Source organism: Asparagus officinalis, chromosome 7, assembly GCF_001876935.1.
Source record: "Asparagus officinalis chromosome 7, Aspof.V1, whole genome shotgun sequence".
Taxonomy (NCBI): domain Eukaryota; kingdom Viridiplantae; phylum Streptophyta; class Magnoliopsida; order Asparagales; family Asparagaceae; genus Asparagus; species Asparagus officinalis.
This window is the reverse complement of record NC_033800.1, coordinates 86,298,675-86,321,107: the sequence shown is the minus strand read 5'-3', so window position 1 is coordinate 86,321,107 and position 22,433 is coordinate 86,298,675. Positions and strand designations below refer to the sequence as shown.

General features: G+C 33.2%; 1 protein-coding gene across 1 annotated transcript in view; it reads right to left on the bottom strand.

The window, feature by feature from the left end:
* LOC109846875 (serine/threonine-protein kinase STY46-like) overlaps positions 1-22,433 on the bottom strand; it is a 43,245-nt gene that overhangs the window by 5,668 nt on the left and 15,144 nt on the right. Inside the window, exons 6-10 of the mRNA XM_020416113.1 lie at positions 16,687-16,737; positions 3,903-4,078; positions 3,693-3,800; positions 1,049-1,122; positions 746-921 (exon numbers count right to left, since the gene is read on the bottom strand). Of these exons, the coding sequence (XP_020271702.1) occupies positions 746-921; positions 1,049-1,122; positions 3,693-3,800; positions 3,903-4,078; positions 16,687-16,737 (585 nt within the window). The remainder of the gene's footprint in view (positions 1-745; positions 922-1,048; positions 1,123-3,692; positions 3,801-3,902; positions 4,079-16,686; positions 16,738-22,433) is intronic.

Below are 22,433 nucleotides of genomic sequence, written 5' to 3'. Positions count from 1 at the left end.
AACTTGTATGGCCAGTTCATCAATCTTAAAATAGGCATGCTGAATTTTCAATGTGATTAAGATCACAATCAGTGGTTTTGGAATCTCAACTATACCCCACAGATTGAATCTAATCAACTTGCTATCAGAGGCTACACAAACTTCATCTTGTATTAGGATGCCATCACAAGCTACTAAGAGAAGCCTATGGCATAATACTCCCTCCATTGCAAGGTCTAAGGTCTAATACACGTAGCCCTACATTGCATCGGAGAGAGTGTTTCTACAGCTACATCCTGGCATATGATCCATGAATTATCTCAATCATATTCTATCAGAAGCCTGACAAATAACGAAGTTATATCGGCACAAGCATATAAATTAATGTGGAGAGCCTGACGTACACTAGGTTCTGCACCATGAAGTTGACTAACTATTATTGAAAATAACATAGCGTATAATGTAACACGTTCAGCTTCTAGATAGCTTTAAGCTCATATATCATAACGTAGATCACACTTTTTTATGATTTTTACATAGATATAAAAGTATCCATTATAACTTTAACAACTAGGACATAATTTCAAAATATAGAAATAAAATTTAATAAAATCTCCAAATTTTATTAGAAGATATACTAATTTAATAATAAATAACTTGATTAAAATGTTCAAATATATTATCACTAATTTGCAAATCTGCCATTTTTGGTCATCAGATCCCATGTAAAAACCATTGTCAAGTAGAATTCCAACTGAAAACTTGCCTCATTTTCATCCATCAGAAGATTGGCAGCCTTCAGGTCTCTATGGATAATATTGTTTTGGTGCAAGTAGTTCATACCCTTGGAAACGTCAGTTGCTACTCTGAGCAATGCTGGAAGCTTGAAAACACCTTTCTGTTTATGAAGAAAGTCGTATACACTTCCACCCGACATGAATTCTGGCATAAGTAACCATCACAATCGATCTTCAATCTTACATCAAATACAAATGCAATTGCACACTTCTATTTGCACAAAAACAAAATCGTTACAAGCAATAGGAAACTAACATTGAAATTCATATACCTGTCACGATACATAGGCTAGGAGGGCGGGTGCATGCACCAATAAACTGTACAACATTCCTGTGACGAACCTTTCTGCGAAAGAAGAGAAAACAGACATGTAGAATGTGCTCAGAAAAAAAAACTCAAAGATAAAGAGTGTAACCTATGATTTTTAAGTTAAAGATGGTTTTAGCGATATTGTACTGAGAAATAAAAATACAGAACTAGCAAAAGAAAACTGTACGTGAATGGTCTTTATTCCATTGGCATCTGGCAGTACACTAGTACAGTTTGTACAAACTAGTACGGTTAGGTTTCCACGAATTAAACAAGTTAAATGAGAGAATCTTTATTCGTTTAAACTGTACTACCATAATACAAAAACTACGGGAAACTGCTAATGGTACCAACAAGGCAACAAACAAATTCCTTCTCCATAATTCTATAATGGAAATATTCCCGTAGACTCAACTTCAACTTGCATTGAAGAACTTGAATGCAAATCCCATGTATTATCTTTTCATAATTGGCATCCACTCAGTGTCGCACATAACTCATAGAAAACAGTATAAATTACACCCAATATTCCCTAAATGGAGGAACGCAGCACAACCCAGACATTTGCAACCAATAAAGGAGCATGATGAAGCGCACAAGTGCAAAAATTGAGCAGAATCCTACATGGTTCAGACAGTTAAATGTTGGAAAATTGCATTGAATACGCTTTCAAATGCCATCTAAAGGGCAAGTTTGCTCATTTTTCATGTATGAACTCGGATGGAACTTAAAGAACAATAATTAAAAACCTAGATACATTCTCTAGTTTACAACCCAATGTTTCAGTAATAAAAAAGTGATAAAAAAACAAAATAATATCTCGAAGTCCATCAAGTTCATCGACGGTAAAAAAAGAAAAATAAAATGCCTGATCCTTGCCCATGTTCATGATCAAAAGATAAATACATCATAACCAATTATACAAAAATAACTTCTTCCTTCAACAGGAGTAAAGCATGTGGAGGGTAGGAATCAAACAAAATAAGATATTGATTAAAGATCACGCCAAATGCACAACTGTCTTGTCACATCTCCATTATGTGGAAAAAGGGCTTGAAAAGGCAACACGGAACACTAGTGGGATCAATCAGAGGGAAGAGAAGATGAGAACGAGTCAATTCGAGGAAAAGGGACGTGGGATAAGCCATGAGATTTTCATTTTGATACTTATGACCACATTTACCCCTATTAACTTAATAAAACTTCCCAATTAATTTAATTAATTACTTTTCAGTACTCCAATAACTTTTAATGCGGCGTGCTCAACTGATCATACCATGGAAAAACTTAAACCCGCTTGCACATCTATAAAGTTATTAACCAGACAGTTTCAAATTCAAATCAAGGGAAAATGAACTAGCTGTATAAATAGTCCTACTAGCAGTCTAGGTAGTGTTGTTGCTGATTATTCAAAGTTTCAAACCAGGAAAAACTTCAAATCCTAATTTCTTTTTAATTATAATCATACAAAAGAAAGTTAGCTGATTCAGTTAAGAAAGTTGAGGGTCCCTCTCAAAATAGGAACATTCTTATGCATATATTATGATCTGAGAAAAAGTTGTACATAAAATAGAAGGTAGAAACTTAGCAATATCTCCCCCTGCTCTCATGGTTTCATAAACGTCATCAGTTTCTCTTTTATATTCTCACCAGAAAGTGTGATAACATAATGAATTAGTCCCAACTCTCGTGCAGAGAAAGAAGGGAAAAGAAAGAGCACTTACTGTTTAATAGGATATTCATATGTGAACTATTAAATTATATCAAAGGAACATAGGAAACATTCCAGTGCAGTCAGGTTTCACAGATTTCTGTACAAGCCAAGGACCTGTGTATGGGTATCTCATCATGCGTCTCAAGCCCATGGATTTCGGAAACCAGACACACAGGTTAGACCAGAAAGGGTATACATGTTAAACTCACGCCAAAGTACTTTTATCTGCTTCCTATTTGCATTAGAATCCGGCAAATATAACAATTACAGATAACAGTACTATGTATGTATTCGTAATATTTGAGGATGTTGTGAGATTATATTGCAAATTTAGACATACAACCGACTGAAAAAACATATAACTGGTAATGGGATTGGATATAAATGATAAACAGGAATACTCATAACAACCTTACACTATGTGGGTACATGCATGAAACACCTATACTATGATTTCTTTCATGCTGTAATCTGGACCCTAAGCATGATCTTTTCCATCAAATTTTTTTCCAAATTCTTTATTTTGCTTCAATTATTCTAAAACCGAGAACAGAAGAATATAAAGGAATTGGGTTATATAAAAGAATCTGTAGTTACTTAAAGATATCATGTTATTACCAGGCACCCCTAGCCCTAAATTAGATGGAAAAAGTCCAAGCTTCCAAGTTCCAGGAATGCAACATCTAAAAATCATGATATGGGGGTAGGAGCGTTATGCACGTACCCTCAAAGCACAGAAATATCATGAGTAATTTACCTTTGATGAATGCAAGATCTAAAAATCATGATATGGGGGTAGGAGCGTTATGCACGTACCCTCAAAGCACAGGAGTATCATGAGTAATTTACCTTCGATGAACACACTGACAAATGCAAGTATCTCTAGACAAACCTCATAATATAAACTTCCTGGGCAAACTCTCGCTGCATATCCACATTTACACGCTCAGGCTTGAGTACTTTAATTGCTACCTCCTGACTGCAGTATGTTCCTCGGTAACTGGAAAGAAACAATAAATAGTATAAAAAATCCAAATGTATTATTCAAGTAATTAACTGGAAGTCAAAGAGAATCTTATGAGATTGAACTTCGATATCGTACAGGTCACCATATGAACCAGAAGCAACTTTACTTTCAAACTTCAATAGCCGGAAATCAATCTCCCAGACATCAGTGCCATCAGTAGGTATCTGGACATGGTGGGGTAAAGGTTCCTGAACAACTTCTATGTTTTCCAGTTTAGGAGACCATGGAAGAGGCTTCAACCATGCTTGCTTCTGCATAGAACTTGAGATGTGATTCGCAGCATTATGCAATTCAAATGTTAGAAAAAATCCAACCAAGAAATTTTTTCAAATAGTAAATATAGTATGTTGGTAGCAATGCATAGCAGAAGTTGTCCATAATCACAAAAAAAAGAACTCATATCACAGAAGATTAAATTAAAACAAGGAATTGACTTTTTATTATAGATGAGGATTAGTTCAGATTTTTCTGCAAATATACCTGTCATTACCATAAACAATGAAAAAGGCTTTAACACGACACCAATGAAAAAAGGTTATGATGAACTTATTTTGCAATATAGTTTGTTAACAGGCCTAGATTGAGCCTGTCCGTTTCATAATGTGCCACTAGTTCTCAATGCACAGATTCTTTAGCTGTAGTCAGACCAAAATTTAACTTATGTAACTATGTCAAGGTGTTGCGGTTCTACGTAGGCCACAAATTTGTCAAAGAGGTTATGGAAATAGGCGTTGTATGTTAAACTTTTCTACTAAATAATATCCTGTACAAGTTATACAGTTTTGAATCTTACAGATAGTAAAAAAGAAAAGGATATTCCTCTGATAGAAAGGAAAGTATCTGAAGTTCTATTTGCATATTATTATACATACATAAACTAAAGACTATAAGAATACCAAAGCACAAAACAGGGTTGGGTAGAAAGAACATGAAATTCGAGTGCAAGTACGGATGGGGAACAGAACATATTGCTCGGAACTTGGCCCAGACTGGCACGCATTTGGCTTGTTTTTGACCCGGCCTTGTTTGACCCAGGCTAGTGTTTGGCCCAAAAAAAACGCGTAATTGAGTGCTAGAACCCGGCACAAATAACTGGACAAGAAGTAGAATAAGGGACCAGATTTCTGAGTTGGGGAAGGATTTTTGAGGGCGGGTTATGGGCAAAAAGTTACAAGACAAATTATTGGGCCCGAGTTCACTCCAACAGGCAAGTTGCAGACAAGGCCACAAAAAATAGGAGGGAGGAAACATGTGCTTCACGTGGCCACGTGGTATTAGTAGGGGTGACCCCCAGCTGTTAAATTTGCAATCATGGCACCGTTGAAGGATAGGGGGCATTTTTGCAAATTCTACAATGTCTTTAGTGGCCTCCAAGAGTGCTTTTTCTACTGATGCCAGGGTATTGAGCACTTCAAACAATAAGAGCTTGAAGAGTTTGATGCTACCAGAAGACTGGTACAAAGTGCAAGAATGAACCTAAGTCAAACCTCAGACATTTCAAACAATGGCATATTTGATGAAGATTCTCCTAATGATACTGATACATCACGTCCATCCCATAGTTACATTCTTTAAGATTGCACAATTTTCTATTTTTTTAAATTTGTAACTATTCCAACAATTTTAAATTACACTCCAATCGAATTGCTCTTTCTATCATCTTCAACTTTCAAAAAAGAACAGTGGCTAGGCTTTTAGATCCTCCAGACATTCTGGGTCAACCCCAAGCCCAGAGCACCAGGGCTCTGGGCCAGCTCCTTCACCGAACAGCCCGATCAGGATCGACCCAGAAAGACCCGGAGTCCCGGACCCAGTGGGTCCAGACCCAAGCCGGATCTGTATCTGGCCTGTTGGCCACCCCTAAGTAACTCCCAGTGGGTCCAGACCCAAGCTGGATCTGTATGTGGCCTGTTGGCCACCCCTAAGTACTCTCGTGTTCTGCACTTTAAACTTCTTTTGAGAAGTGATGATGTCTTGAGAATCCAGGGGATAATCATACATTGAGGCAGTGAATAATACAACCTCCTAAAATACATGTATCTGTTAATGAACTGTCTAAATCTAAAGTTAAATGGCAACCTCCAGCATTTTGCTCATTTCTTCTACTTCTAAGAAATAGGTATATTTGTAGATGGAACATGAGAAATCTAAGAATATCCGCAAGGTAACCATAAAAATTAAGTTGTTAGTGAATTCTCAAAACTCAGGATTCAGCACATGAATTCCAGTATTGCCTTCCCTCCACAAAGGAGGAACACCATAACTTCGAAGTTCATACTTCCAAAAAGAAATTGAAGATATCATATGTAATAAAATGTAATAAACCTGATACCATAGACATAAAGCGCATCAGTACTACCCAGGGATATATTTGCTTAATGGGAACTTGCAACTGCAACTGTAGTAACAATCTGCAGAAGTCAACTGAAATGTACTTATTGTTTCACTATAACTGCAATCGTTTTACAACTAAGCTACAAAACTGCCTTAACTTTTTCCCTTCAATAAAGCAAATTCCAGTGAATTAGATTACAAGCTATATTTTGCATAAGGTGATCTTTTTAGGATGCAAAAAGCTGCAGCGAAAAAACCAAAAATACAGCAACAATTGCTACTTAGAAAATGGCAGCTGCAGGATGATTATTAAGTTTTGCATATCACAAGTGTTATGCCCATGCTCGCACGGGTATGCCTGGTTTCTTTAGTTTGTATATCATATTTCTTTATTCTCTCTGAGTTTCTTTTTCAGTTATGCCTGTTCTTTCAAATTCAATTGTATCGATTTCCTAGTTCTTTTGTTTTCATCTTTGCTATCACTCCACTCTTTTTTATATAAATATGAGCAGTCAAATGGCTTTGTTTTTGATAAATGATGTAAATTTCCATTACCATTAAGCATTGGATTTGGATCCTCTCCGCATTGGATTTGGATCCTCTCCAGAACCAAAGTAGTAGTGGAGAAACACTATATTAATCATAACCGTTCATTTATATAGTGGATAATCATGATTCATTCCATATCTAACACTCACCATACCCCCATGAATTGTATTATTTTCTAAGTTACACTCAAAAGCAAATCACAACCACCTACTACATAAATCAATGGTTGTGATATAATAATGGTCCCTCCACTACTTTTTGGTAGTGATGGTAGTGAAGAGGATCCGAATCCATAAGCATTAATATGTACAAACAAACTCCTAGGCATCCCAGGATTACAAACAGACAACAGTCAAATGACTTAAAACAATGCCTTATAATATAAAATCAACATGATATAACCCTTTAAGTACCTCATACTATTCTAAACATAAAATGTGAGATGAAAGGTCGCTTGAATTTAAAATTAAATATTAGATAACCTGAGCTGAAGGTTTTTACTTAGAAAGGAAATAAAAAATAATGGCGTGGATGGAGCTTTTTTTTCTTGAATATTTGAAATCCAAAATTAGATGACTTAACCACCAATCCCTCCATTATAATATCCCTCTTTCGGTAATATTCTAAAATTAGAAAAGAAAAAAATAAGAAAATCTATGCCCCTGCTCGCATACTAATCTATTTTTCAATAGATATAAGACATTCGCGTGTAACCACCAATCTAGCCTCTATAAAAATAAAAATAGGTAACTAAACCCGCAATAAGTTTCAGTGTTTGATACTAAACCTCCAATATCTTTTGAAACTCTCACTAAAGCCCAATAATGTTTAGTAGAAAACACCAAAAATTAACATCGTTTATGTATTGTAAAATGACAAAAATCTTCCCTAATAAATTTCGGTAATAAAACCTCGATAGGTTTAAACTTTTGTCACTTAACCCGCAATAGCTTTTGTTAGAAAACCCCCAACAAGGGTTGTTTATGATTTTCATATTTCTAAGGGGTTTCTTTGTAATTTTAAGATTTCGAAGGGATCGCTCATAGTTTTTAATAATTCAAGGGGCTCTTTGTAATTTTTAAAAACTTTACGAGTTGTTTATAATTTTTAAAATTTTAGGGTCTGTTTACAGTTTTTCCTTTTCTCCAGGGAGTTTTTGCAATTTTAGATTTTGTTCAGGGAACCTTTTAGGTCTTCTTTGCAATTTTGTATATTTGGGGGTTCCGTTTGTAATTTCTGATTATTCAAGGGTTTTTTTGTAGTTTCAGGAATTTCAAAGGGGTTATTTGTAACTTTTTAATTTTTTTAGAGGGTTGTTTGTTATTTCAAATTATGAAGAAGTTATTTGAAATTTTCATATTTTCAAGGACTGTTAGTTTTATGGATTAATTTGTAAATAAGAATGATTTGAGGGGTATATATTAGCCTTGAGGGAAGTCAATGTAAGATTGTGAGGTAACACTATTATTCGAGTTAAGTGCAAAAATTCAAAACGTTATGAGGATTTTCTAAAATATCTAAACTTAATAAGGGCTAAGAGAAAGTTTTAAATTTTGAGGGGTTTAGTGCTACATGCCCAAATTTATTTGAGCATTGGTGAAATATACCTTTTAAAAATTTAAGGGGGGCACGTGGCGAAATTTTGAGATGCGAGGCAAATAAAAAACAGAAAAGAAAATAAAAAAATGTGTGGGAGAATCCTAATCATAACTATATCCATAATAATAATAATAACCTAATATTGATATTTAACTATTTTTTATGATTAATAGATTTCTAATTTTAAAAGAATTTTCTAATTATCCATAATTTTCTTTTATGATAAGAAATAAAAGGAAAAGAAAATTATGGGTAATTTTAGTTCTCTTTTATGATATTTAGATTTTAAGATTTAAAATAAATAAAAATAAAAAAGAATTAAAAATATAATTATTAGCTTTTTTTAGTTATGAATAATTATAATTTGATTGAGATTACCAAATATTTTATTATTATAATTTTCTAATTATGAATAAATTTAAATTTGACGAGGATTCTTAGGTGGAGATAGAATTAGATGTACACATGTTAATTATGGATAATTTTAATTTGATGAGAATTCTTTGAAAAGGATAGAATAACTGTGTACACATGTCATCTTACAATATGATAAATAGACACATTGCTATTTTATAATATGACACATGGTGGGTTTTTTGCCTTTGAAAGTACACATGTGAATATTTTGTGCCTTTAAGAGTACCACTGATTTCTCATTATATATACAAGTATTAATCCCATGCTCACATAGATTGTTTTGATTTCTTTAGTTCTTATATAATGGTTTACACGCCCTTCGAATACGTTAAGCTACCCCAGCGTAACAAAATTGATTTTATTTATTTGTAGAATATAACTTCCATATCATGATTATCATCTATTAACTAATACTTCAAATGCTTATGAAGGGACAATGAGTACATCTTCTTGGTGTGTTATGAGAAGAAGAGAATAGGACTTTTTTGTAGTTGAAGAATAGTTTGAGCGGTAGGGTTTTTCTTAGATAAATTACAATCTTAAGTTTAAAATTCAAAATTAGATAGCTTATCTCCTTTACAAATATAAATAAAAATATACGATTTTTAAAAACTAAATAAGATTGGAATTTCATTGTGCCGAGATTTCAATCAATGTTTGGTTTGCCCGGGATTTGGACACAAATGAGATTTAGGACTTTCTTCTAATCCCCAAAATGAAATTAGTAACAGTGTTGTCAATGCGCGAAGCGCAATGCGGGGCGTAAAGCATCTTTACACGCACGTGCGCAAGGCGCAACGCGATGCGCACGCCCGAGTGATGCGAGGCGCACACCGCACACATAATTTTTTAATATATGTAATCAAGCGTGAAAGAATATGTTTTTAGAATTTACATGAAAAATATAATGATAAATAATATATTACTACAAAATCACAATATAATGCCTTAATTTGTAATGCTACCGTCCAACATAGTAGCAAAATTCATAAATTTTTAAATCAAATGTTAAATCAAGATTAATATCCAAGCAAAGGATTAATAATTGTCCTCAATTGAAGGCTATTAAAAAGACCTAATGGATTTATTTTGCTTTTTGGGATATGGAATATCAAGTATAAAGACTCGATTGAAATGTTAACAAATAAAACTATATGAGGATATGTACTATATGCACCATATACAAAGTAAGGATGTACGCGAGGCGTAAAAAACGCTGCTGCATCAGATGTGGGGCGCTTCGTCACCGTCCCGCATCGTAAGGCGCATGAGGCGCAATGAGGCGTTCGCCTTTGAAAACACTGATTAGTAATAAGTTCCACCATCCCCAAGCATTAAGGACATAGGATTTCTCATGACCATTATACTCTCCCATCTAATACATTCCCCCCACCAATGATATATTATAATATTATAATATGCTAAATTAGGGTGTCATTTATAATTTTAAATTGTTTTGGAATGACGCATGTAAAGTTTTAACGATTGTTTGTAATTTTTGAAACTTTCAAAAAAACAGTTGTAAAGTCTCCCGGTGCCTGTTTCGTAAAATTTTTGTAGGGTTATTTGTAATTTATTAAACTTTTAGGAGACTTTTTGTAAATTCTTCAATAGTGTTTGTACTTTTGGAAGCTTTCAAGGGGTTGTTTGTAATTTTTTAAGTTTTTTGTAATATTTTCAAATTGTCATCATAGTGTTTGCTGCTTTAGTAAATTCCACAAGGCAAGTTGTAAATTTTTAATGGGCTGTTTGTTGAATTTCCAAGGAGATTTTAAAATTTTTAAGGGTTTGTTTGTAAAATTTTAGAGGACTATTTGTAAATTTTAATCTTTTCATAGAATTGTTCATAATTTTTTGGATTTTCTAGGGACTTTTATAATTTCAAGATTTTAAAGGGGCGGTTTATAATTTCCTGAATTTTTTGATGCTATTAGTAGTTCTCAGATTTCTTTAGGGTTTATTTGTAATTTTTGAATCTTAAGGGATTACTTGCAACTTCCATAGGACTATTTATAATTTTCAAATTATTTGTGGGCTATTTGTAACTTTTGAAACTTTCAAGGGGTCGTTTGTAAATTTTTAGGGAGTTGTTAGTAACACTTTAAAAATTTTAGCAAGGTATTGACGACTTTTTCAAATTTCATGGGGCTACTTGTACAATTTCAAACGGCTATTTGTAAAATTTTTAAGGAGATTTATAATTTTTGAAACTTTCAAGGGTCTAGTTATAAAATTCCAAGGGGTTATTTGCAATTTTTGAACTTTTCATAGGACCTTTATATTTTTTATTTTCTATGGATTATTTGTAATTTATAGATTTAAAAAGGTGCAGTTTACAACTTTCTAGACTTTATGGTGCTATTCGCAATTTTTAGATTTTTCAGGGGTTTACTTGTAATTTTTGAATTTTAATGTGTTGTTTACAAATTTTGAATTTTTCAGGGCCTACTTAGAAGTTTACATTTATCAGGAGGTTGTTTGTATCTTTTGGATCTCAGGGACTAGTTTGTAATTTTTGAACTTTTAGGGATTGTTTGTAATTTTTTGGATTTTAAAAGGGCAGTTGATAATTTTCTTATCATGAAAAACCCTTTTTTATAAAGGACTTTAACTAATATAATTTAAAAATTACGGATAGTTTTAATTTGATAAGGATTCTTAGATAAAGAGGATTAGAAGGGTTTTGAATTTAATAATGAGAAATTTCTAATTATGGATTGTTTTAATTTGATAAAAATTCTTAGATGAAGATAGAATTAAATGTTAACATGTCAATTTCTAATAGGATAGATGAACACGTTGCAGTTTTTTTGACAAATGGCATATTTTTAAGCCTTTAGGAGTAGTTCACTAATTTATATAGGAAGAACGGATATGATTATGAGATTTTTTTTTAATTATGAATAGTTGTAATTTGATTAGGATTAGCAAATATTTGATTATTAAAATTTTTTAATTATGGATGGTTTTAATTTCATGAGGATTCTTAATTAGGTTAAGATAAGAATAGGTGCTCACGTGTCATCTTCTTGTCACCTTCTAATACGATAGGGCACATGAGTAATATTTTTATATACAACACATGTCGTGCATTTAGATGACACGTTACTTTTTTGTGCCTTTAGGAGAACAACCAATTTCTCATTAAATATAACAAGTATAAAGCTCGCACGGATTGTTTTGATTTATTTGGTTTATAAATGTTCGTTTATATGCCCCTTGAATACGTTAAGCTACCCTAGTACAATAAGAGTGATGATCGATTATATTGTTTGTGGACTATAATTTACAGATCATCTATTAACTAATATATTAAATGCTTACCAAGGAAGAGAGAATGAGTATCTCTTTTTACTAGGTTATGAGAAGAAGAGAATAAGAGTTTTTTCTTATTAGTTAAAGTAGATGGCTTGAGTGATATGGTTTTTCTTAGATAAATTAAAATCTTAAGTTGAAATTCAAAACTAGATAGCTTAACATCAATCTCTCATTTACAAATACAAATAAAAATTAACGATTTTAAAAAAAATCACTGGGGTTTCAACGTCCCAAGATTTCAATCAATGCTTATGGTTGGTTCATCCGAGATTGAGACACGAATATGATTAGAACTTTTCTCTAATCCTTGAATAGGTAGTAGGAAGTTCCGTCATGCCCTAGTATAAGGACATTGGACTTCCCATGACCATTATACTCTCTCATCTCTCGCATTACCCACACCAATGTATTATGATAGGAAATAACGTGTTTAAGATGGCAGCTCAATTTGCTAAATGAGTACTAAGAGATAGCCATGTTGTGAGACACACCCTCCTTATCACATCAAAAAATCTCACAACTTGCATCTTTTGGTAGCCCATTTTGTTGCATGAGCTACCACCTAGTAACTATCAATCTCATTATAATATAATATGTTAGATTAGGTGGTCATTTGTTATTTTAGAATTTTTTGGGATGTTTGCAAAGTTTTGAGCGTTATTTGTAATTTTTAAAAATTTCAAGGGGGTTCGTTGTAAAGTTTTTAGGGAGCTATTCTATACAATTTTGTGGGATTATTTGTAATTTGCAAAACTTTCAAGGGACTTTTTTGTAAATTTTTGAGGTTTTTTGTAAATTTTTAAGGCATTATAACTAATATTTTGAAATATTCATCACGATGTTTGTTACTTCAGCAAGTTTCATGGGGTTCGTTGTACAATTTTTAACTGGATGTTTGTAAAAATTTTAACAGGATATTTGCTTTTCGAAACTTTCAAGGACGGGCTGGTTGTACAATTTTCAAGGGTTTGTGTGTAGAAATTCAGGGATCATTTCTACTTTTAGAACTTATCAGAGGCTTGTTCATAATTTTTGGATTTTCTGGGTTTGTTTATAATTTATGGATTTTAAAAAGCAAATTATAATTTTCTAAATTTTATAGTGCTATTTGTGATTCTGAGATTATCATGGATTTATTCATATTTTATGAATCTTAAGGAGTTTGCGAGTTTCATAGGGCTATTTATAATTTTAAAAAATATTTGTAGGGTGTTTGTAACTTTTTAAACTTTTAAGAACCATTTGTAAAATTTTAGGGAGATTTTTATAATATTTCAAATTTTCAGCAAGGTATCTATTTTTTCCTTTTTCCTTTTTTTTTTGCAACTTTCATAGGGCAAGTAGTATTATTTTGAAAAGACTATTTGTAAAATTTCTAGGGAATATTTGTAATTTTTGAAGCTTTCAAGGGGCTAGGGCTGGCTATAAATTGCTCAAGGGGTTTCTTATAAAACTTTAGGGGACTTATCGATGTCAGGTATCAAACAGGGTGGTTATCTGTGGATTATAATGGTGTTAGAGTCCTCAAACTTCCCCAGATGACTGGTTCTAGAGCCTAACATTCTCTCCTATACATGAAAAGCTCGTGACAATCCGGAGTTGTGTTCTCCGATTATTCCTCTGACGATCAAGTTAGTGTTTGAACTTGAGTGGGAAAATGTGGTGAGTGATGAAAAGTTGCTCAGAATTGTAGGAGAGAGATTACCTTAGGCAGCACAACTTTCTTTTATAGTAGATTGAAAAGGAAAATATGTAATGTTGACCGAATCCAGACAAGTAGCTAAATCGAGAGATACCTTATAGGTGTCGGCGACTAAAGAAGATGAGGCATTCAAGCGTTTAATGTGAAGGCAACAGCAAGTGCTTAGTGCTGACTATGTCCGATGAGTCATAAAGATTATGAAGGCTAGAGCAATGATGACTCTAATAGCGCATTTAAGGCGATGGTAGTCGGCTATCGGCAGGGCCTCTTTAGCCATCACTAGCTGAAGGGCCACAAACACCGCCTTCCTTCAATCGGCTACCGGTACGCAAGTTGTCGGCTGGAATGGCAAGCCGAATGCGGATGCCTGCAACGTCAATCTGATGGGTAGGCCAACAAACACCGTCTTTTTAGTCGGCTACACAGATTGTCGGTCTATTAGGTCGGCCGTAGGAGCAGCTCGAGTCGTACATTTTTAGATACGTCTGATTAGGCGTAGAACGGGACACGTCTCGGCCTCCTGATAAGGTTAGTACTTAGTTGTTTGTAAGCTATAACAGGACTTTGTAATTTTTGAACTTTTTATAGGACTTCCGTAATTTTTGGATTTTCTAAAAACTATTTGCAATTTATGGATTGTAAATGGGACAATTTATAATTTTCAAAATTTTAGAATGCTCTGGGATCTATTTGTAATTTTTGAATTTTAAGGGATAGTTTGTAAATTTTTCACTTTTACGAGCCCGTTTGAAATTTTATATTTATTAGGATGTTATTTTGAAGTTCTTTGTAATTTTTTGGATATTTATAGGATTCTTTGTAATTCTTTGGGTTTTGAAGGGCGCATTAGATAATTTTTCTGATCTAGACCTTTTATATAAATGAGGACTTTGATTAACAAAATTTTTAAAATATGAAAAGTTTTAATTTGATAAAGATTCTTAAGTAAAGAAGAGTAGAAATGAGGGTTTTTATCATTAGAAGTTTTTAATTAAGGATTGTTTTCATTTAATTAGGATTCTTAGGTGAAGATATGATTAAATACCAATATGTGAATTTATGATAGGTCATAGGTGATATGATTATATGATTTTTTTAATTATAGATAGTTATAATTTGATTAAGATCATTAATTATTTGATTATTAGAATTTTCTAACTATGCATAGTTTTAATGTGATGAGAATTCTTAATTGTACACGTGTCATCTTCTAATAGGATGGAAGGCCACATGGCTATTTTTTGACATGACACATGTCATGTATTTAGATAACTCACGTCAATTTTTTGTGCTTTAGGAGAACCACTAATTTCACATTATATCTAAAAGCGAAATAAAGGAAGGATAAATAGAGGATAATACATATAATATACATAATATATAATATATAAAATATTAGATTATTATAATTTCTAATTATGGTAGTCTTAATTTGATGAGGATTTGTATGTGAATATAAAATTAGGTGTTTATATGTTATCTTCTGATAGGATAGAGAGATACAAAGGTACTTATGATAAGACACATGTAGATTTTTTGTGCCTTTTATAATATGACACGTGTCAGTTTTTTCTGCCTTTAGGAAATCCACCAATTTCGCTTTAAATATAAAGGAGGGATTTGACTAGGATTACCAAAAATTACGTATTCATATATGTCATCTTATGATAAGATAAGGAGATAAGTGGGTACTTATGATATGAACATGTCGGTTTTTTTTTCTTTTGCTCTTTATGAGACAAAACATTTCAATTTTTGTTCCTTTAGAAGTTCCACCAATATCCCTTTATATATAAAGGAGGGATTTGATTAGGATTACCAAATATTTGATTATTAGAATTTTTTAATTACAAATAGTTTTAATTTGATAAGAATTCTTGGATAAATATAAAATTAGGTGTCTATATGTCATCTTCTGATAAGATAGAAGAACACATGATAATTTTTGATATGACACGTATCATGCATTTAGATGATACATGTCAGTTTTTTTGTGCCTTCAGAAAAATCACCAATTTCTCATTATATAAAAAGGAGGGAAAGGACGGATACAGTCCCTAACATATGTGAAAAGTGCAATATGAGCTGTTTGGTTCATGAAAAGCTGTACTTTCCAGATATCATTTGCAAAACTGCAAATGCAGGTGCAACAATATATATCGTTTGATTGAATCTGCAGCCTTTGCAGTAGACCTTTTCTGTAAAAGTCACTTGCAGTCAATTTGAACAGAAGAAGTTTTCGCAAAGAAAAACAAAGACATTTTTTAGCTGGTCATAAGTTTTGCAAACAGTGACTTTTTGTAACAAAAACTGCCAGAAACAAACAGCTGCAGTTACAACTACATCTGTTCTCTTTACTTTCTTTGCTTTTCTCCCCCAAATTGCAGATACAACCAAACCACTCCTTTGTATCAGAAATGTTAAACTCATCAGACGCTGAAATTCAGCGAGAGATAACAAGAGATGCCTAACTCATTTTCAAATGTTCCATATTCTAAAAAGTGACTTTGAGAACGATAGAGCTCTTTTCACATCCTACCACCCAGTGAACTACCATCACTTTTATATAGTTTTAGCTTTTGACATGCAAATGGTTTTCAATGCAACAAAAATCTTTAAACCAAGCATGGACCAGAAACTGGCAGGTTTGCTTTAGTATATCTGAGGAGATTACTCAACTTTTCAAAAGAAGTGGTAAAGAATTCAGTCAAAATTTTGTCCATTGCACACAAATTAATATAGAAATACCAAGAACTGAATGCACACAAGACCATAGTGGCCGGAAAGTCAATTGCAGATAATATGAAGGTCCATGGACAAAAGGCTTTCTTTCATTTATTGACTTCAAGAAATTAGAAAATTAGAATCTGTTGAAAGTTAAATGCAGCAACTATACAACATTTTAAAGGATATCATTGTATTGAATAAAAAAAATATTACCTCAATTTTCAGGAGCTCCTTCTGCAGTGCATTCCTAAGCTGGTCGGTTTCCTAGAAATTTTGGTCATTCAGCTTTGATTACATAGATTTAAAAAAAAAAAGCAGAAGATATACAAAAAAGATTATACTAAGAAGAATCATTGGCTAAAACTTGCAACTGCTTTAAAAATCATAACCGCATGAATCTTAGAAATGCTTATGAAAACATTGGTGCAGAGTGTAGCAACAGTTACAAGATATATGCACTAATTCATATAAAGGAAAGGTATGAAGAATTATAGGAAGTTGAAACACGAAAACAGTTGACAAAAGTAAGAAAAATGACCAAAGCAAACCTGGCAAATGTTCCCTTCTTTAAGATAACTAGTTTTTATGCACGTGCAATGCACGTGGTTAAATATCAAAATAATTTATTTTTTTTATTACTATTACTATAAATAAATCAGGTTCATTTTAATTATTAGATTTGCTATAATTTTTATTTAAACATTATAAAAAATTTGATGTAATGGATTTTTGTGCTAAACTAGGATCAATATACTTATCTGGGATATCATAATTGATTTCCGCAGAAAAAAAAAAGACATCAGTTAACATAATAATATCTTCAAGCAGAATAGTAAAAAAGCAGAATAGTAAAAGAAAATAAGTTAAATTGATACTACATGTCATATTCTAAACTCTACTAATCCCAAGCTATAGTATGGAGTCAATGATGAATAACAATATCATTATGAACTATAGTTCTAGCAATAAAAAAATAAGTCAATGATGAATAACAATATCATTATGAACTATAGTTCTAGCAATAAAAAAATAACATTTCTTATTGTATTGAAAATAGAATTACACTGCACTTTTCAACATTATAAGCTCGTGTTTTATAATAAACAATCTTAAAAGCAAACATAAAAAAAGAAGTACAATAAACATGATATATATATGAGATCTCAACCTACATTATTTGATACACTTAAAATAATAAAAAGACAAAAACTAAAGATTAATGGTAACTATAGTATAATTTTATGTGATAAAAGCAATCACATAAGCATACAAAAATACTAAAATTTTTGTATGAAAATTCCTTCTAAAAATTCCTAATTTTACTTTAAAATTAAGTTATAGTATAAAATGTTCAAAAAATATTATCATTAATTCATTTTATTTTATATTTTAATTGAGCCGAGATCAATTTTTCTCCACATTTATCTTTTTATTGAGCAATTCTAGAGTAGCGTCTTCATCATCTACATCAATTGTGATATCAGGTTAGAATTGAATTTCTTAAAATTAATCTCTTCAAATAATGAAATCCAACACCAAAATCAACCTATTTGTCTTCTGCTTCCCCCCCCCCCCCAAAAACCATAACCCTAATCCATGAAATAGGTTTGTACATAATGAAGAACAAAAGACAATGTCAAGAGACAAAAAAGAAAAAAGAAGGAATTGAATAAAAATCGCTAGGTTTGTTCATGATAAAGAGCAAAAGACAATATAAGAGTTTAAAAATATATTAAGATATACTTGGATCAATTATATTATATTATTACTCATAATTGATATGCATAAGAGACAAAAATGTGTTGACAATCTTAAACTATAAAACAAACTGTATGGGCCATCTAACATAATTTTTTAATGCAAGCAACCCCAAAGATTAATTTTGAAGATCTCTTGGTTTTGTAGAAGAGTTTGAGTGTAAAGAACAAATGTTATTATCTAATCTGATTAAAGTAGGATCATATAAGTTAACCCCACACATGAAATTTATTTTAACCAAAATCCATATATAAGTTTTATAATTGGCATTAAGATCAAATATGCGTGTGAGATTCTCTTTAACTTTTATACAAACAATATCTATTTAAATAATAATAGTATAATTAAACTTTGTGATTTGAAAAAAAAATCAAACATACAATATAATTAATTACTTTAAAATAATCTAATCTAATTTAATAAGAAGAAAATTGATGAAAGTACTGAGAAAGTTATTGCAATTTTATAATTCATAATTCTTAAACAATCTAATCTATTCTAATAAGAAGAAAATAACAAAGACACATACTTGTTAAAGAAGATAAAAATACTATAAAAATTATTGTAATTTCTTAATCTGAAAAAAAAAAAGATCAAATATACAATATAAATAGTTTTTTAAAAATAATCTAATCTAATCTAATAACAAAGGCACATCATGCCAGTAGAAGGAGATAAAAGTGTTATAGAAATTATTGTAATTTATTGACTTATATATATTGGTATATGATGTTGTATGTGAGAGAATAACAATTATAAATAGAGTTTTATTTAAATAATAATAGTATAATTAAATTTTAAAACTAACTATGCAGCACTTTGAACTATTTTAATTTTAGTCGGTGAGAGATTACCACTTTGTGTAATTATTAATAAATCTTCTAATTTAATAAATCGTCTAATTTACCTAAGTTGTTCTTTCATTCAGGTTTACATTTTAATTTAAACTATATCATTATCTTCATACTATGTATATCGAAGTCATCAATTTATTTACTTACTCTTACTTAATGGATTAGTATTTGAATTTTAATGGTATTTTTGTCTACTAAGTTTTTTCCGAACACGTGCTTTTAAAGGGAGTATGATTTTGCTAACTGGTCAGGACACTTAAAATAATGATGATGATTATTCCAATTCCAACTGACGTTTTTCCCCTATTTTGCGTTATATGCATCGTTAATATTTTTGGGTTGTTTTGATTTATTTTAGTTTGGATTAAACTAGGCCTCTGCCACAAACCAAACTAAGCCAAACCATTTTGCTCAGTTGAATCTTAGTTCTTAACCAGATTCAGCTTGGTCAAAATCGGTCTGTAAAATTTGTTCAGTCTCATATTTGGAAGAAGCAAGAAAAACCAAAACTGAGAAATGTTCATCCGTTTGTGGTGCCTGTGATATAGGTGTATCTTCTTCCTTACTTCGGGAGCTTAGCAATCTTCATGGGAGCTTGAGGATACATGATTCTCATGAGATCTAGAGAATAGAGACGTGGACGAAGTCATTGAAGACAGCAAAGGCGAAGATTACGAAAGAAACTACAGTAAACGTTTTGAGCTTCCAGCGATCGACCGCACGTGACGCCGCGGTCGACCGCAAACGTGCAAAAATCCTGGGAGGCCTCTGGACTTTTGGCAGTCGACCGTAGTAACGTGTGCGGTCGACCGGCCAAACCCTGTAATGGGTTTTGGTTTCTGTCGTTGGGTCCGGTCGATCGCGATGGTCTTTGCGGTCGACCGCGATGGTTTCCTAAGCCTTCCTGGTTCGTTTGGGACTCTGTTTTCCTGTTTGATTTTAGTTTGTTTAATTACAAGTTTGTCATCCACATTGTAAACTCTATAAAGAGGATTGTTTTAGGGTTCTAAACAATCAGAGAAATCAGAGAGGTGGGATCCTAACCAAGAGATTAGGGTTTAGAGAGAATTGAGAGATTGTGCTTGATTCTAGAGAAATTATGAGTGAGGGATTTGTAATCTATTATTCTCATAATCTAAAGAAGGTGTTTTTCTTCGCCAAAACTGAATTGTTCTTGTGTTTTCTATCGTCTTCTTCTCAACTCACTCTTGATAATTCCGCGATTAAGAATGCTCGTCCGACAACTCGTATCAAGTTGGTATCAGAGCGATTAGATTTTGTGAAGGGGGATCCTGTGTATGGTCTTGACTCGATCGTAATACAAGAAGCTAGGCGAGATCCTTATTTCTTGAGAAGGAGTTACGAGATTAAGGAAGAAGAATATGGCTGAAGAGGATAATTCAGCGAGACTTGATGCATTGGAGAAACAGATAAAGATAATGGGTTCGACTCTCACACAGCTCGTTAATCTTTTCCAAAAAAATAACAAAAAGGAGGAATCTTCTTTGAAAGGTAAGAAGAAACTTGTAGTCTGATGGGGAGGGTGAGAAATCTGATTCTGATGAGGAGACCGAGATTTTCAAGACTATTCCGCATCAAGGGGGTAAGGGTTCTTACCAGAATTTAAAAATAGACTTCAATGTGGAGATTCATATTTATGATGGGAGTGTTAACGTCGAGAGGCTTAATGATTGGATCGAGCGGATGGAGACATATTTTACCCTCTACGGATATTCATCCAAGGAGAAGCTTATGTTCGCGACTTTAAAGCTTTCAGGGCATGCATTGACATGGTAAAAATCCTATTACAAGCAGGAAAGAAAGACGGTGTCGTGGAATAAGTTTAAGAAACTATTGCAAAAGCAATTTTATCCGGTGGGATTCCCTGAGGAGCGTTGGTATAAGTGGTACGGCTTGTACCAAAGAGTCAATCAAACCGTACAAGAATACACCACGGAGTTCCAACAACATGCAATGGTCCTCAATATTACGATGGAGGAATATTTTGTGTTTATGAAGTATATAGTGGGTTTGAGCGAGTACATCCGGAAAGAGATGAAGCTATTCATGGTGGAATGTATTACAGAGGTGAGCGTGAAGGCTATTGCCATTGAAGGCAAGCAGAAGAGGAGCAACGAATCCAAAGGAGAGGCTAAACAAACTGGAGGCGAGTCTAGTGGTTCTTAATCTAAGGAGGAGGAGAAGAAGGATGATCCAGAGAAAACAGAGCTGATTTGTAGTCATTGCGAGAAGACAGGACACGTAACTGATCGGTGTTGGGAGAAGTATTCACATCTCAAACCAAGGGGGTTGAAGGAGGAGAAAAACATACGTGATAGCTCAAGTTCTGAAAGAAGTCTCGGGGATGACAAAACCCAATAATAGTCCCAATCTTATGACAGGGAAACAGATCACAAAGAAGGATGATGATCCTAGAGAGCAGTTCTTTGTTCTTAAGTTGCAGGTAAAGACCAATTTGGTTGATGTCGTAGTTGATCCAGGTAGCGAGAAGAATTTGATATCCGAGACCTTTGTTCAGAAACTGGGTCTGAAGACAGTCAAGCATCCAAAACCCTATCCATTGGGGTGGATTCAAAAGGAGACGGGACTGAGTATAGTTGATCAATGCACTTTCAGATTTGAGCTTCATGAGTCGTATATTGATGAGGTCACGTGCGATATAGTTCCATTGGATGTTTGTTAGATTATACTAGACAATCCCTATTTGTGGGATAGATACGCGATCTACGAGAGGCGGGCTCAGAAGTACACATTCACCAAAGATGGTGAAAAATTCATATTTCGTTCAGCATCTCTTCCGAAAGAGACAAGCTTGGTGACGGTGAACCGGGCGAAGAGGCTAACGAATGCAAGCAAGAAGTTTGATGCGTTATGCATTAGTTCTTATGATGAGCCACTAAAAGAGGGTTACAATTTGGAGCGGAATGTGACTACGATGAAACGCGGGACGAATGGATTGTTTCCGATCGGACGTCGAGACCAAATTCCTAGCAAGGCTAAGTGGTTCAGAAAAGATGGAAGAGCTCGCGAGTTCCCTCAGCTAGAGTTCTAACTTGAACGGGACTTCAAGTTCCTAAAGGAGGGAGCCATGATACAGGTATATCTTCTTCTTTGCTTCAGGAGCTTAGCGATCCTTATGGAAGCTTGAGGATAAATGATTCTCATGATATCTAGAGAATAGAGACGTGGACGAAGTCATTGAAGGTGGCAAAGACGAAAATTACGAAAGAAATTGCAGGAAACGTTTTGAGCTTCCAGCGGTCGACCGCACGTGACGTCCCGATCGACTGCAAACGTGTAAAAATCCTGGGAGGCCTCTCGGCTTTT